The sequence below is a fragment of the Canis lupus genome, chromosome 10, assembly GCF_003254725.2.
Source record: "Canis lupus dingo isolate Sandy chromosome 10, ASM325472v2, whole genome shotgun sequence".
NCBI classification, from domain to species: Eukaryota; Metazoa; Chordata; class Mammalia; order Carnivora; family Canidae; genus Canis; species Canis lupus.
This window is the reverse complement of record NC_064252.1, coordinates 5,256,816-5,273,490: the sequence shown is the minus strand read 5'-3', so window position 1 is coordinate 5,273,490 and position 16,675 is coordinate 5,256,816. Positions and strand designations below refer to the sequence as shown.

Below are 16,675 nucleotides of genomic sequence, written 5' to 3'. Positions count from 1 at the left end.
TCTGCCTTTGAAAATATTTATTTTAATGTACTGTTGTAGGTGTTTAAGAGTTAGCATTTATTGTATTCTCATTACAGGCATTATTTCATTTAACCTTCAGTGTAGTGTGATGAGATAGGGACCATCTCCATGTATAGGAAAGGAAACAGGTTTTTTGTAGTGAAATAACAGGGCCATACACTTAGTTAGTACCCAAGTCAGAAGAAGCCTATGGCTCGATGATAGTCTTAACCCATGCTTTTAACTGTTACTTATTAGTTACTGCCTCTGATTTCTCTGAAAATCTTTAATTCATTATTTTGTTAATCATCATCAGTAGGTGAATGTTAAATATATGTAGGGTACACTACCTCTTAGCCAACTTTTAATTATTCCTGGTAAAGAGAAAAAAATTTAGGGGAAATTGAAATTCACAATGATCATTTTTCAATTTTAGGCAAAATTAGGAAAATGCCATTATAATTCTTCATTATGTAATAGAAATAACAAAAAATATCCAGTGAATGAACTCTATACTTAAGGGAGTATTAGTATTTTAAAATAGATCTAGATTTTGTAAGAAGTCTATTTTGACCTCTTGGTTATAATGAATCTTCTATCTCAAAGGTAATAGTGTGTGCCATGACTTTAATTTGATTTTGAGTTCATGACCTTGGATTACAATAGGAACTGATAATATTATAGTCAGTCTTTAACATTACAACCTCAATGTCTCATTTTTATGATGGAAAAGTTGAAGAAGTTAGTACAGGGCTATATCTAGGAACCCTTTCTCAATGCCAGCCTTAAAAATTTATTAGCAACTTGATGTGATTTAATGGATTTCAGAAATGTTTTATGCTTCAAGATAGGTTTAATTTTTTGCCAATCACAGTGGCTGACGTTCTTGTGTTAGAGAATCACTCATAGCATTAAGATTTCAACATTCAGCAGTTGTTTACCAAAAATCAAATTTCTACAGTAGGGATAATTACCCTATATGGATGAAGATACAATTTATTGTCCATAGCACGTATTTCCAAGATAGACCCAACAGGAAGTCAAGTGTGAATCAGGACCGGGACTCAAACTGAAAAATAGAGTAACCCTAAGTGTAAGTAACAATGAACTTACATTTTGAGCATTAGAGGCAAGTAAGTTTGGAAATAAGACTCAATCTAAATATGATACCAAGATATGGTATTTTTCTCATGACTGACCTCACATTTTTCCTGAACTTTTTTATCCCAAGAACAGCTGAATAGTTTGGGGAGAAGACATCCCTTCAACAGAAAAGCTAAATGTTACAGTGGAGGGAAGAGTGGCCTTCTTTTACAAGATTTTCTTTACTAGGGGATGTCTCAACCTAGTTAGGTTATAGGTGAATTTAAGTCCTGCATTGAGGAATTTTTTTGCCAACAGCCATCTGAAAACATTTGCTGGAAAAAAACCTTTGCTTCCTGTACACACACAGACTGGCTCCCTATGCTCTTCTTTTGTAAAACTTTGCAAATCTCATTGCCTGAAAAGAAAGAACAGTGGCTTCCAGAGCTTTAAAAAAAAAAAAAAAGTTATTGAGGTCCCTAATATTCATTTAGGCTCTATCCAGTTCTGACTTCCAGGAATAAGCCTTTTGGAAGGAGGAAGGTGTGCACTATGTGTGTTTCTAGTTCCCATTTGTATGCCCACATGAGAACAAGGACCATATCTGCTTTGCCCCATCCTCAGTAGGTAACATGGAAGCAGCAACATTTATTGAACAAAGAAATTGATGAATGAATAATCTCTGCAACCTCATCTACTATTCTCTCCTTGTGTGCTCCACTGCCACCACACTACCCCTCCTTTCTCGCCTCAGGTCATTGGCACATGTTCCCACTGTCTAAAATGCTCTTCCCCCAGCCATTACCTTGACGGACTCTCGCTGCTGCTATAGGCTTTTACTGAAGTCTCATTACTGAGCAGATCTTCCCTGTCTATGCTAACTACCCCCAAACCCCACTCTTCCCTCTCCCCGCTTTTTTAAAGATTTTATTTATTCATTCATGATAGACATTGGGAGAGAGAGAGGCAGAGACACAGGCAGAAGGAGAAGCAGATTCCATGCCGGGAGCCTGACGCGGGACTTGATCCCAGGACTCCAGGATCAGGCCCTGGGCTGAAGGCAGGCGCCAAACTGCTGAGCCACCCAGGGATCCCCCCCACTCTTCCCCTTGACTCTACTTTTCTCCTGGCATGGCTTGACATATTTGAAACTTTAAATTATTGTGTCTTTTGTTTGTCTGCCTCTCTAGATTGTCAGTTCATAGGGGTAGTGATTTTTTTTTTCCACACTTAGGACAGTGCCTGCTACTTAGTATGTGCTCAGTCAATATTAGTCAAGTGAATGAATGCAAGAATCAGACCTGCAGGACCTATCTCACTAGGTTTGAAGCCCCAGAATGAGGATCTCAGTCCCCAGACTATCACTTACTGCTTAGTTGCATCATCTAGAAGTTTTACTTAATTTCTCTGAACTTCAGCTTCAACTGTAAATTCAAGATAATAGTAATTAATAACAAGGCCTATTAACTGTTAAGTAGTAAATGGGGATAGTCTCAAAGAATAATTTTGAGGGTTACAAGAGAAGAGAAACGTGCACTCAGTTGTCTATTGATGCCAGCAATTATGATCTGAGAGGTGAGGAGGGTTCCAGGTTTCCCCAAGGAGAAGGATCAAACTGTCTTTGGCATTCTAATCTCGACCAGAAAATGGAGTTGGCTGCATTTTGCTAAGCAAAGTTAACTTCTCTTTGCCTTTTAAAATACTAGCCTCTATATTTGAAAAAAAAATGGTGGGAGGGAACTAGACATAGAGTATATAATCAATATATAAGAGAGAGAGAGGTGATATACACAGTATTATTTTGGGGGTGAATCAATCATTGTAGTATTTATTTACTTCTAAGAAATTTGCTGGTGTTTCATTTATACCACCATACCTGATGTCAAGTGAGCATGTAATCCTTAGGTGTAGGATAACTGTCACTACGGAATATTTCATGAAAAAATTTTCCTGACAGTGTTAAGCAGCAGTATGGAAATTACTCAAGAGAGAAGTGCATTTAAAAAAAGTTAGGATAATTTCTAACTGAAATGTTAACTGTAATGAGTATGCCAGAATCAACCTTGATGTATCTATTTGGACATTTTCTACATCCCAAGTGGTTAGCCTAATACCAATTAAAGCATCACACATTGCTATTATCTTTTCGCAATATTATTTTCATGAATTAATTTTGTTTTAAAAATCAGACCTTTTCCAAATGAGAATAAATTTAAATATCCGAGGTGCGAATGTGAAACTGATGTCAGGACCCATATGTATCTATAATTTCAAATTCTGAAGCCACAGAATCATGGGAATAATCCTAAAAAAATTAAAATGGAGGAACTGACCTTTAGGGTCACTTAATTGTTCCCCTAGCAATTCAGAGAATCCAAATAGTAGCTCTGGGTTTCCTTCTTGTGAAGTTGTGTATCACTTTCCTCTTCTATTCAGTCCTTCATTTGTCTATTTATCCATCCACCCACCTACCCATCATTTCAGTTTTGCAATTTAATAGCTATTAGGTATCATCTATTGAGCCTGGAATGCTGCTTGACACTGAGGAGAGAAAATGTATGCTATTATCTTTTTTTTCCAATACATCATAGTTTAGTGCAAGAAACAAAGAGATTAATAAAATAATCATAATATGACAAGATAGATCTTAGACATATGGACAGAGTGCTGACTGGATGAATCACAAAGGCTTATGAATTATGAAGTGGTAACATTTGTTCTGAGGTTTGAAAGAAGAGTTTTCAGGCAAAGGTAAAATGTATACAGAGGTAAGGAGATCTGAATGGGCATATCAAGGCCTATGAGTGTTAAATAGATATGACTAGAGTCTGTCTCTGAAGGGGTTGGGAAGGTAGGTGGGTTGATATGAATCTCCTCTAAATTTTCTCCAGCTTCATCCTTTGTCACGTGTCTCTGGCAAGTCATGACACTAACCTACTTTGTATGACTGCACCAGCTGTGACTTAGCTGGATAAAATCAAGTGATCATGGTAACCAGAATTCAAAAGTTTCATTCTTTCTCAGACCGTCATTTTAATCTTACATTTTCTGGTTAGGTAGGGAAAGATCTAGTCATAATGGGGACAAGGGGTTTGTACTTATTACTCAAAGGCAATTTTTTAAAAAAATTAGGAGATATATTTTCTACATCAAAATTGGGAGATAGTTTTTCATATCATAACACGGTTAATTTTTCCTCTGCTATTGGTTTAACTATCCTCAGCTCTCAAATTTATGTAGGAAATGTTTTACCTTTGATTTGTATAATCAAAACCTTCTATTGTCTGATTCTAAATTACTAGCCTCTCCTTCATATGATTTTATTATTTATTGTTATTCATGTTATAGTGTCAAATATTAAATTATTCAAATATTTGAAATTCAAATACTACAGGTTTTATATCTCTGGAGTACTTTGGGAAAGAGACTCTAAAGAAAAGCTTTGAAAGTCTATAAATGTCATGGATCCCATTCAGACTTAATGAGGATTACATAGTTGATGAGCAGAGAATAACAAAGCTGGCTTGTGAATGCCTATGACCGATACATGGGTTAAATGACTTGGCCCCACTTATCATCATTAAATTGTGTATGATTCAGGTTCATGCTGTAACAAAATCACAAATTACTGTAGACATGGATATTCAGGAAAGCCTATGAATGGTTAAGGTAGCAAATATTAAATAAGTATTTGAATTGTAATTGAATCATACTACGTAATACTATTTGTAGAATTCTTTTACGTCAAAAGGATCATGTATGGGATTTCTATATACCTTCTCCCTTGATTTTAATGAACTTTTGTATTTACTAAGTTTGTGCAAAATTATTCCCAAATATTGACAAGAAATTCTTATGATTTTTGTATCAATTTCTTATAAAAGCTTTTTATTTTAGGTCTCATTTATGAATGTTTTCCTGAAATAATAAAAAGTTCTAAGAGCTTATAATCCTTTAGGAGGGATGCAGACCTATCTCCATTGTGAACTTTTATGGACATAAAGGAAGTTATTGTTTCTCTGTCCCTTTATGTTGGTTGACATGTTCCCTTTTGCCCAGGTTTGCTTCTTGTAATCATCTGTTCAATAGTCGAGTACCTGACATGTGTTTATTCCTTAGGCAAACGTGTAAAACTCTTCAGGTTCGAATGGAGAAGTAGAAAGAGAACGTTTCTGCTGTGCCTGATGACAATTTTTTTTTTTTTAATTTTCCCACACTCACAAAACTTCTGGCTCCCAATTGGAGCATGAGTGTGGCAAATTCTAGTGTTGGCCGGATTCTAGTGTTTGTCCCTTCCAAGGAAGGGACAGACGTTTCATTGAGGAATAAAGATTCAAAACATCCCCCAAAATGAGCTCTCATCTTGGTTCATATCTCACAGAGCAGGAGTGTACATTGTGTCACAGGATTAACTGTTACCTACTCTTTCCTATAGTTACTATTAGCATTCTAGGTACTCCTGACTTCAGGAGGAAAGATGAACTTTGGACAGCTTTAGGATTCAGAAGGCAAAGATCTGTCTCAGTTGTCAGTAAAGAAAGGCATTGAACTATCTTTTATAGAAATAATGGGGGAGGGGCATCACTCTTTGAACTAATGAGGTCCACAAATAAATCTGCCACAAAGAGGTGGATCTAATATTGTCACCCATGATGGCCCCTCAGTGGACATTGTTTTGCCAAGAATAGGAAATGGATAATACAAAACTTTGGGTGTATTAGTGGACCACTGTCAGTGTTCAACCTGCCTATTTAATGTGGAAATTAGCATGAAAAGTACTGAGCCATCAGGCTTTCACTGAATCTTCATAAACCAAGTGAAGATTGTATTCTTACCTACTGGTCCAATCTTTATATATTTAATTGCCATATAATTGAATCAGCTACATCAAACTAGCATCTAAGTAAATAGAAATAGCTAGAGATTCATATTTTGATCAACTTTGGGAATTTGAAATTACAGAAGTGTGACTATTATTCTAAAAAAAAATCCCAAAGCCAAGATCAGAAACAATTCAGGGAAAAATATAACTGAGAAATAGAAGGGAAAAAGCAAAAGCACCAGTATATTAAACATAACGGACTGTATTAGACTGTTTTTCAGAAAATATATTCTAGGTTTGCAATTTACAGAAGGCATATTTTTTCCAAAGATTTACCATATACAGAAGGATCAGCTCTAAATGTAATATTATGGAAAAGGACAGAGATGGTGGGGGGAGCACATGTGCTACTTCAGGCATAGAACTAGTTTGGTACAAGTTACACCAATTTCTTCTCCCCAAGTGACAGCCACATATTCTTTATTCAGACAGGTGTCGCAAGGAAAGGTCATGACTAACAGCCATTTGCATTTGTAACTCAAACCATCCAGGAAGTACAGAGAAAATGTTGCTCTTATCAATCTCTAGACTACTAGGGAGATTTTTTCTGCATTTCAGCCCTTCTTCCCAACTCTACTTCTCTTAACTTCACCTTTGGAGTACTAATTGTACTGCTTACCTCTGCACGCCCTCATATGTGTGAGGCTGAAGTTCTTGAGAAGTGCGATACTTGAAGAGATTTAAACTTCTAAAGTAAGTCTTTATGTTGAAAGTGGATAAAAACTATCATCAATTCAAATTACTCCTTTATAAATTAGAGGTGAGTCTAAAGAAATGAACCTAGCATCAAATTTGGCAGGTAAAGTACCTTCCAATTGAGTTTAAAATCTCAACCGTCTCTAAAAATGTATGAACTATGCTGGTATATGAAATGCTATTATTTTTTTAAGTCTACTCAGATTTCCTCCAAGTATTCAAAATAATTGTTTTCCCATTTTAAGGGCTTTTCAATCTCTTCAAGCAAAATATAACTAAATCCCATTATACTGTTGTCTTTTAGAATTACCTTAATTTGGGGGGTCATTTTCCACCGGGAATAAACACAGGTTGTGAACAGGGGCCAGGAGAAGGAAAGTTGTAGACTTCCTTAGTGTCCCAAAAGAATTTATCAACTACCCAAAGAGAAATCAGGGAATGTTTTATTGTGTTATCAGTGAATGTCATCCGGACAGAATCAGTTCTGAGTAGATGAATGTGCATAAACAGCAAGGCAAACAGTCATCTGCTTTCATGAGTCACATAGAAGAGTCATGGCAGGAGCACTGTAGAGCTTTCAGAGTTCCAAGAAATAGTGCAGGTCCATCTGTTCAAAAGATTCATTTCCAGTCAAGATCTTCATTTACACAACATAGGAAGCTGAAAGCCTTTGACAGATGTTGTATTTGTGGTAAAAGCTTACTAGTTTTGCATTCTAATATAACGAGTAGGCTTCTTAGAAAAAGGAAGTCTACACAGTGGTTATACCACCAGTGAATTTAGGTAATCAGAGTAAAGTTTTATCCCATTTGGAGTTAGTGCTTCTTAAGAAGAGTCAGAGCAGTTTGGGGATAGAAGGGAATTAGAAGCACAGAGTCCAACAGACTCACTCGGCCGACTCACTGGAGATTCAGAGATTTTTAAGTCACGTGTCCAATGTGCTAAGACTAGAGGGTAGTAACACTAGTATAAAACTCTTACCAGAATAAGGCTACCATTCTTCAGTCATGTTTGCTGTTTTGGTTCTCTCTGGAAGTATAGATTGGGTGATATTTTCTGCTTCCACACTGGTATCCACACTGCGTTATACCTAAATACAACCAGTTAGGTATGGCAATGCTCTCTGTTGTTTGAAATGACTATCCTCCCAATCACCCAAGGCTGTTAGATTTTTAGAGTATTTATAGGACAGATAACAAGGTCATTCAGTAGAAATGTTGACCCTAGCAGAAGTATTACACAGATGGCTTTTGGTGCCTCAAGTGTTAAAATAAATGTTCAGGCCAAGCCAGCACCAGACATTCCCAGGAAGAAAAGTAAACTGTGGCATGAAAACCTGACAGTTTTCATGGCTATAGAATCACCTCCATCACCAAGAAAGTAAAATACAGCCTTACTTTTTTTTTTATGTAGGTAGGTGGATTTATGAAGATGATTCATGTCACTGCCTTACAGTGCTTCATCTATACCTAAAAGCTACCTGGCAACTAGACTTGAATGATTATTCTAGATCGACAGGTGTCTTTCATTTTGTAATACATCATTATATAAGTTGCTTTAAGATAGGATAAGTGCATTCACATAGTTATGACCAGCTCAGTGGCAGCTTTTCTCCTTGTGTAAATGAGAAAACCTGCTACTGCGGAGTAACGGTGTTTTAATTGCACTTTCAATACACAAAAACTAAGGCAAGAGCTTAATTCATGTACTTGTAAGAGCCGTATTAAAAAAATGTATCTGCAGTAAAGTGGCAGTTATACTCCAGGCAAGGCAATGTTCATTCAAATTAAGATGATAAAGGTATTCTAGATCTCCTTTTACTTTATCAAATTAAATTTGTTTATCAGAATGTTAGGTTGACATGATGCCTGTTGTGATGTCAGTAAGCAGCTGCATTATAAAGACTGGGCATGCGCTGCATTTAAAGCTACCACCTTTTGGAAAGATTGCCACATCTTTTTCCTTGCCTTCCAACTGTTTAAATATTGTTCATCAGTCCAAAAATTTTATCTAATAACATGGCTATTTACTGTAAATTCAACATGTTTTTATGAAGTTGATTTGTTCATAAAGCATTGTCTGTTCCATTATTGTGTATATATGACCCATTTTATATTTACAGGAATGTAAATATTGCTCAGTAGTTCCTCATAACAAGATTTTAATGGCCACACTGGAGAAAATGTTGTGTTTTTTTTTTAATTAAGCTAAAATGATAAGATTCACATTGATGCTATGGAAATTTGGCAGTGATTTCACAAATTTATATAGACTGGCAAACTGAAAAACTGGGATTTAAAAAAAAATCTGGAATATGAGCTAGAACTCAAAGTGAAAGAGTATCAGAGGAATCATCAATAATGAATAAGGACATTTACAAATCTGCATTTTGTTTCGGTATAATTATGTCACATTTATTTTTTAAGTGGAGTGCTAATTTCCTAGATATTTGTACTGTATGCAAAGTCTGATGGCTGCTGGTCCATTAAAAAGACAACATAAGAATGAAAAAGAATGGATTGTGTATCCATAAACACCAGTAATATATGATCAGAAAAATTAAGGGGCAAAGCCTAGGAATTCAGTGTATTCAGAGGGCTAGAAATGTGTGTGTGTGTGTGTATATATACACACACACACACACACACACACACATTTCTAGCTCTCCAGGCACATACATATATATATATATATTTATATATTTATATATAAATATATATTTATATACACACACATATAAGTTTATATATGAATAATAATAGTTACCATTTACATAGTGTTTATTACATACCTAGCACTGTTCAAAGCACTTGGCCTACTAACTTATTTGCTCTTCAGCTCATACAACCCTATGATATTGGTACTGATACTATCCTCTTTTACTCAAGGTCACACAATGAGTTATCAGCAGAACTGGCTTCAGGTACATTCTTTTTAACCACTACTCTATATCCCTTAATCTGAAAAGAGTCTCACTCCTAAAGTAGGCCCAAAAAGAGGTGCTTTCCTCTTGATTGAAAGGATGTTTATGATTAGTAAGAATATGAAATGAATAATTGCAGGATCAGTTTCTATAAGACACCAACAATTAAATCAATACTTATAAAGAAACAGGCAGTAATGCCCCACCACCCCAATACTTATCCTAGGTATCGCCTTTTGTGTAGTGTTTGGGAATTACTGCTACTATCACCAGTTATTATTTAAAAAGCATTTACCTGGACACTTTCAAAGGATTATCTGATTTAACCGCAATAGCAAAGGCATGGGGTCTAATTATACCATTCTCGTATTACCCTTGGGGAAGACTAGGCTTAGGGAGTTCAAATAACTTACTCAGCCCCACAGTGTGAGAACATGCTAAGGAAGAGATCTGAACCCAGGCTGTGTGCCGGCGGAGCCCACCCACACTGTCAATGCCTCTCATCATAATGTGTTGCCTCCCACTGATAACTCAGGCATCAGGGCTTGAGTGGGGGAAAAGGGAATTACTGACTCCATGAATGTAATTAATTTAAGAACTTTATAAAATCATCTATTACACTTGGGGACAAGATAGAGTCTTGAATTTCCTTTTTAGCCTTTCTAATTTATCTTAACTAGAAGATAGGCAAAGGATACTTCATAATGTTCAAAGTATAAAATAAAACCAGTATAAAATAGTTGATTTCATTTCACATTTAACTAAGGTCATGTATGCCATTACCTTGTTTTGTTTTCTCTAATTAAATTGATGAACAGACTTAAGGGTTGTGATTTTAGCACAAATTTTTGAGAAATCAAATCAGGATACTATAATAGATTTGTTAGACTGAGAGAAATAAATGGGCTAAAATAAGGGGATAATTCTGAAAGAATTCTTGCTTTTTGTTTAATATTAGCAGGGTAGCGCCATCCTTGTGGGTCATTACCAAGATAGCTTTGAGCTACTAACTAGAAAAGCTGCCATCATTCTGATTACCTTTTGCATGTGTTCAGCTGTCAAGTATTTTTACTTGTTGAATTGACTGGTGTGCGGCACACACAAATAAGATTTACATAAAAAGGAACAGCTGTGTGAAACACTGCCTTTGGAAAGGCGAATTCACTGAGGTGGTGATTAAAACGTATGAAACTCCAGGCGTAACTATAATTATCATAGGACATTTCTCTCTCTCTCTCTCTCAGGCAGTATTTTATATCTACTGCCCTCAGAACCAAAAGACAGTACATTCATGGTAACAAATGCTTTTCCTATCTTGTAAAGATGGTTTTATGGCAACCTCCTGCTTTTAGTTACTGAAAACTTGCTGAAAATCGTCTTTACAAGCTAACACTTTTTACTATTTGGCCTCCTCCAAAAGATATGGCTTGAGTGAAAGAGAGTGATATCTAAGTTCTAAAAATAAGGCAGTGCTTAATGTGGTATATTAAAAATCACGTTTAGATGAGAGCAACATTTTTAAACATATCACTTAAACAACCCTTGCATATCAGGAAAGGAGAAAATGGTGCTTGTTTTCCGAGTAGCATGCCAGAATTTTGACTTGAGTAACTTGAACTCAATAGGCAGGTAAATCAAAGAAGTGTTTGTTATTTTTGCATTACATTTTAGACAATTTCATCTTCAATATTGCTGCCTCTTCTGTATTAGGCGAATTACATTGGTGATAATGTACCTACATTCTGAATCATCCTTATGTTTTCAAGTCTTTGGTTTTGCCATTTCATTTGATACAACGGTGGAGGTTGTCAGGGAGGGTGCTGACACAGGCCCATACATGCTCATATCTGTATCACATTGAAAAGGACAAGTGAAAAAAAAAAAGAAAAGGACAAATGATTACTTAGCCTTTGTTTGAATTCTTTAAGAGTAGTTCTCTACTTTGATTAAATATCTGTTCGTGTGGCCCTCTCGTTGTACTTTTTAGTGGTTCTCTTGTTAAAGCTTTGTGCATTGAAAAAAACTTGTAAAACCTTTATTATACGAAGTGTTTTCACAGACATTATCATAGTTGAGCCTCACAGCAACCCCTATGAAGATAACAGGACTATCCCCTTTCCACTGTGACTGCTATTACTGCCACACCGACCTTAATCTAGAACTCCACATGCCAAACCACAATGAATTGATCGGAGTAATTTACAAAAATGAAATCTAAAATAGTCCACTGAAGGCCTATCTTCATCTCATAAAATGTGCTAGGATGTTTTTAGGATTAATAAACTGGGAATATTGTATAAAGCTGGAATGAGAAGTCATTTACTCAAGTTTTGACCTATGCTTATTTAGAGAATTCTTTTAGTCATATTTAACTTTCTATATTCTAACAATTATTTTAGGTGATAGCATAAAAAATGTAGGTTTGTGATACGCTTAGGATAGGCATTGTGTTTATGTGTAGACATGTATGTTTACTGAGATGGAGGAAAAATGTGTTCTATAATATAAACCTTTGGTGTTGTACTGTAAATGTGTCTTTTTAAAATTTTCATAAAAACAAAGCTTTAATATATGAATAGTTGAGAGAATCCCTCCCCAGCTTTATATAAACTAGCAGGATGAAATATTTAGCTTGGAATAAAGATAGAAGAATGCATCTACTGTACCCACAAAGAGATTACTTAGAATCGGGGCTCCAAATGACACAGGAGGACAGGCCACTGGCTCTTGTGGGATCACTACAGCATGTCCTTCCAGTTGCCTATGCTGAGTCCTTGCCGGGGCTAACCCATTTGTGCTTTCTCAGTTCCTCTCTTTACCTAGCATAGTTTTGGAAATATAATCCCTTATAATGTTTATAAGTCTTCCTACTAAGAGCAGAATCTTCAGAAAAGGCAACGGGATCTTGCTCAGGCAATGGCAGTCAAAGATTAGGTTAAGTCAGTATGCATCAAGAAAGTTTATCATAAAGTTTTTGTATTTTCCACAATGATTAGCTATCTCTATGGGCAACCTGGGACATAACGTCTGTCGAAACATTCATATTTACTCTCCACGTTGTTCTTAACGCTAACCCTCAGACTGGGAGCCATTCAGAGAATATCTATAAAATGACCACTAAGAGGAAGACAAATTGAAAATGAGACTGTTACCCTATCTAAGAGAGCCCCTGCTCCCAGCATCTCTGGGGGTGAGCAGGCCCTTTCTGTATTTGTATCCTTCCATCCTCAGTTCCATTCCTCCCAGGGGAGGAATTTGTGCATGGGAGTAAGAAGCTTTAAATATGTAAGCAGAGGCTCCTTCCTTGGACAGGACAACTGACCAAAGAGACATAAATAAGATGGTCGCCTCCATGCAGAAACAACTTTTCTTTGAATTTATAGCTTCCTTTTGTAGTATAATTTGAGACTAGCTGTAGTAGAGCCAGATTATCTAGTAGAGCTAGATTATTTTGCTTAATGTTTCTTTTTCATAATTGATCAAAAAAACAAAAACAGTCTTTCTGTAAATGTTTTATGAAAGGATGAGTAATTATATGATTTAATGGAATAAAACCAAAGTATCCACAGTAACTTTCAAGAATTCACTATTTGTTGTAACCATTTCTTGACAAGAATAGTCATGCAACTCTAAGTGCCTTGAATTTAGAGTATACCTAGGAATTCACTGGTGCAGCAGAAATCTCTCTTTCTGTATAGCCATCTATCATCTCCCCTTATGTATATATAGATAGAAGGTATCAGGTACTCTAGAGGTTAACTATTTTTTCCCATACACATTCTTTGGACTTGAGTAGGTGTGAAAAGCCAGTGATAATCTCCCTTAATAATATTTATAATAGCATTAATCAACTTTTTTTGAGAATTTTTGGAATATTTAAACCTTGGTAAAATATTGTGCATTGTTTTTCTCCCATTTTTTCCTCATGAATAATTTTTCTGAAATAGAATGGAGTCAAATAAGCACTCAAGTTTTAAACTATTTCAAGAATGGGTTTTATGGAGCTAATGCCCAAGGACTTTCTTGAAGACGGGGTCTGATTGTATTCCCATGAACAAAGGTCTGTCTTTACTGAAGTCTGGCATAATGTCTTTATGATCTCTGGATTATGTCTTCCATGCCTGTACAAAGGACAAAGATTCCAGAACCATCGTTTGGATTTGAGACAGGTAGCATCACAAGATCTTCCTGGTCATAGTTGTAGTCATTTGTTGGATAGTTGTGCAAGTAGCTCTAAAAATACCGTGAAAGGATAGAGAACACTGATGTCTTTTCTAAAGTGGCAACACTGGAATCTGGTAGTCCTTTAAAATTCAACATTTGATAAAACAAATACCACTGGGCAGCCCGGGTGGTTCAGTGGTTTAGCACCTTCAGCCCCGGGTGTGATCGAGACCCAGGATTGAGTCCCACATCAGGCTCCCTGCATGGAGCCTGCTTCTCCCTCTGCCTGTGTCTCTGCCTCTCTCTTTCATGAATAAACAAATAAAATCTTAAAAAAAAAACAAATACCAACATTTTGAATTCTTCTAATACTAAATTGTATTTGGAGTTTTAAGATCATATAGACTGTTATAAAATGATTATCTTTTCTTCTTCCTTTGTAGGTAACCCATTAACAAAGGATAAATCAAGTGATCCTCACGCCTGGTTACATCAAACATCTGCACAGAAACTTAATTCCTGAGGTGATCTTGAAGGGAGATTTTTATACCGCTCACAAGAGGCACTGCAGAGTCTTATTTCCAAAGGATTTCATGGCTCATAATTGACCTCTTCTTGAAACCAAGACTTTTAAAAAGTCAGACATGAACTTCTATGTCATGAAGATTTTGTCAGATTTGAACTGTGTTCAACTTGTAAAATTGCACTTGCTAAGAGAATTTGGAGTTGCCATCTGAAGAGTTGGTGTTTCCCGGTGATGTCAGAGACACTCACCTTTTGGGCTCTTGGCTTCAAATGTGACTGCTTTTCTTGTTTCTGAAAGTCTGCCAAGTGCACTGGCCTCCTGCCATGGATATGTTCCTGGGTCCAGTCCTGTGTTCGTTGGCTGGTGGGACTGCACCTGGCTTTATTGACATTTCCTTTGCGAACTTCTCCTCTGGCATGGTGTAGACTGAGACCATTTTATTTGTATCTTAATCTTGGAGCTCTGAAAGCCTACATGTTTTAACATCTTAACATTGCTTTTGTTAAGGGAATGGAAATATATATCCATTGATAATAATTATTGTTGGCAAGTAATAGTTATCTGAATACATCAATCATATAAGAATGTATAGACAAGCTGACATGTTTCCCCAAGGCTAACATACTACTACAGCTCTCTGTCAGTTACATAGGTAGTAGTTAGAACTGAATTTCCATTTTCATTATATGCTAGTTTGTACTTCTGGAGTACTCTCCCTTTTGGTTTTTGTGGGGTTTTATTAAGTGGGCTTTTTCTTTCATGTTTATATTTACTTTTTCCCTTTACAGAAATCAGCAGTGAGCAGTCAAGTATGTAGGTAGCCTTTGGTTTCAAAAAAATCGCCAGGGATGCATGTGGGTTTCTGATTTCTTAGCTTGAGAGTTATTCACTTAAGATTTCTTCTAGTAATTTTTTTTTAACTGTCCTTTCTACCATTTTAATAGACTGTCCCTTGCTCGCTCCCAGTGACTGTTTGGATGCTTATATATCTGTTCAGTCTGTTAATAGAATTGTTCATTTTCCTTGGTATCAAATTTATAATATTTGCTTATAGTTGTCCCATTCAAACAATTTCTTAGATCAGTTTCTTCCCACATTTTTGTAGTCATTTTAACATTTTTGTTTTTCAGTTCTATAGGATAGTCTTATAAATATTTAAAGGCCTTAAACATGTATGTACTTTTTTCCTAAGTTATTACAGAATGTATAATTTTATACTACATTTATTTTATTTCATTTGTTATGTGAAGGGAGAGAAGAATTGAAAATACATAGCCATTCTGTAACCCTATTGTGTAAGTGTATAGTTGAAGGGATGTAATGGGGGAGACTTCTTGGTTTACTCATCTTAGCCTAATAGGAAGGTCTTTCATAAATTGTCTTATTAGAAGTTCCATTATGTTAGAGAAAATGTGGCCATCTTTCATATTTTTAGAACTCATTGACATGGTCAATTAAGTCTTTGTTGGTTTCCATGACGGAAGCTGACATACCTTAGAGAGTTTTGGTCTGTTAGTTGGTAACAAATTTCAAAGACCAGTACATTACCCAGGATGTCTTCTGGGCAGACAAATTACAAGTGTAAAATTTGTTAAAAGTTAAATTTGTAAAGTATACTTTTGACACTGAACCAAAGTATACTGCCCTACAAGTCCATGAAATGAGATGACTTCCTCCCTCCATTTTCATTATACATAAAACTAGATGGCTCTGAGTGGATTCTGTAATAGTTCAAGACTGTATGAATTCAGAAAGAAAAAAATAACAGTTGTGCTGGAATTTTTGCATCAATGATAACATCATTCATTTCTTTGGAACAAAGTAGAAAACTATACTATTTTGGAAATTATGAATTTGTCCTAGGTTTGTTTGAAATTGTAGATCATGCTTCTCATTTTTTTTTTTACCTGAGTCCTTTAAAACAACACTGGAAATTCTGTATTATATACAAGTGTAACACATGCATATCAATAGAAAAAAATAAATGGAATTTCAAATAGACTAACTAGATTATCCCCAGTAGATTAATGTTGTGACTATTCAGAAAAGGTAAATAAAATTGGGATATAAAATGGGCTCTCTTTCATGAGTTACATTTGGAGAATCGGTTTTCTGGTGTTTTATTTTAAAAGTCAGTTACTCTACAGGAAAACCTGTGAATTCATGGGGAAGCTGACATAAATTTTTCAATCTCCTTTTAATAAAAATCCATGGCAACTCTTGCCATTTACACAAGGTTCCAATACTTGATTTGCTTGTTTGCTAGGAAACAATTGAAAGAGATATATTTACTCTTGTGCTATTTGCCCACATCTTGACTAGGAGTACAACTGATGGATGTTTGCTAGCCATATGCAAAATTCCTTTTATTATACAAATTGTTAAATATGCTGCCTATCCT

The 16,675-nt window shown here is 35.8% G+C and overlaps 1 protein-coding gene across 2 annotated transcripts in view; it reads left to right on the top strand.

The window, feature by feature from the left end:
- Positions 1–16,349, top strand: part of TAFA2 (TAFA chemokine like family member 2) — a 448,988-nt gene extending 432,639 nt beyond the window's left edge. For both annotated transcript variants that reach the window (XM_025476775.3, XM_049115111.1), the window contains exon 5: positions 14,192–16,349. In XM_025476775.3, the coding sequence (XP_025332560.1) occupies positions 14,192–14,203 (12 nt within the window). In that variant the 3' untranslated portion in view covers positions 14,204–16,349. The remainder of the gene's footprint in view (positions 1–14,191) is intronic.
- Positions 16,350–16,675: the final 326 nt, after the last annotated feature.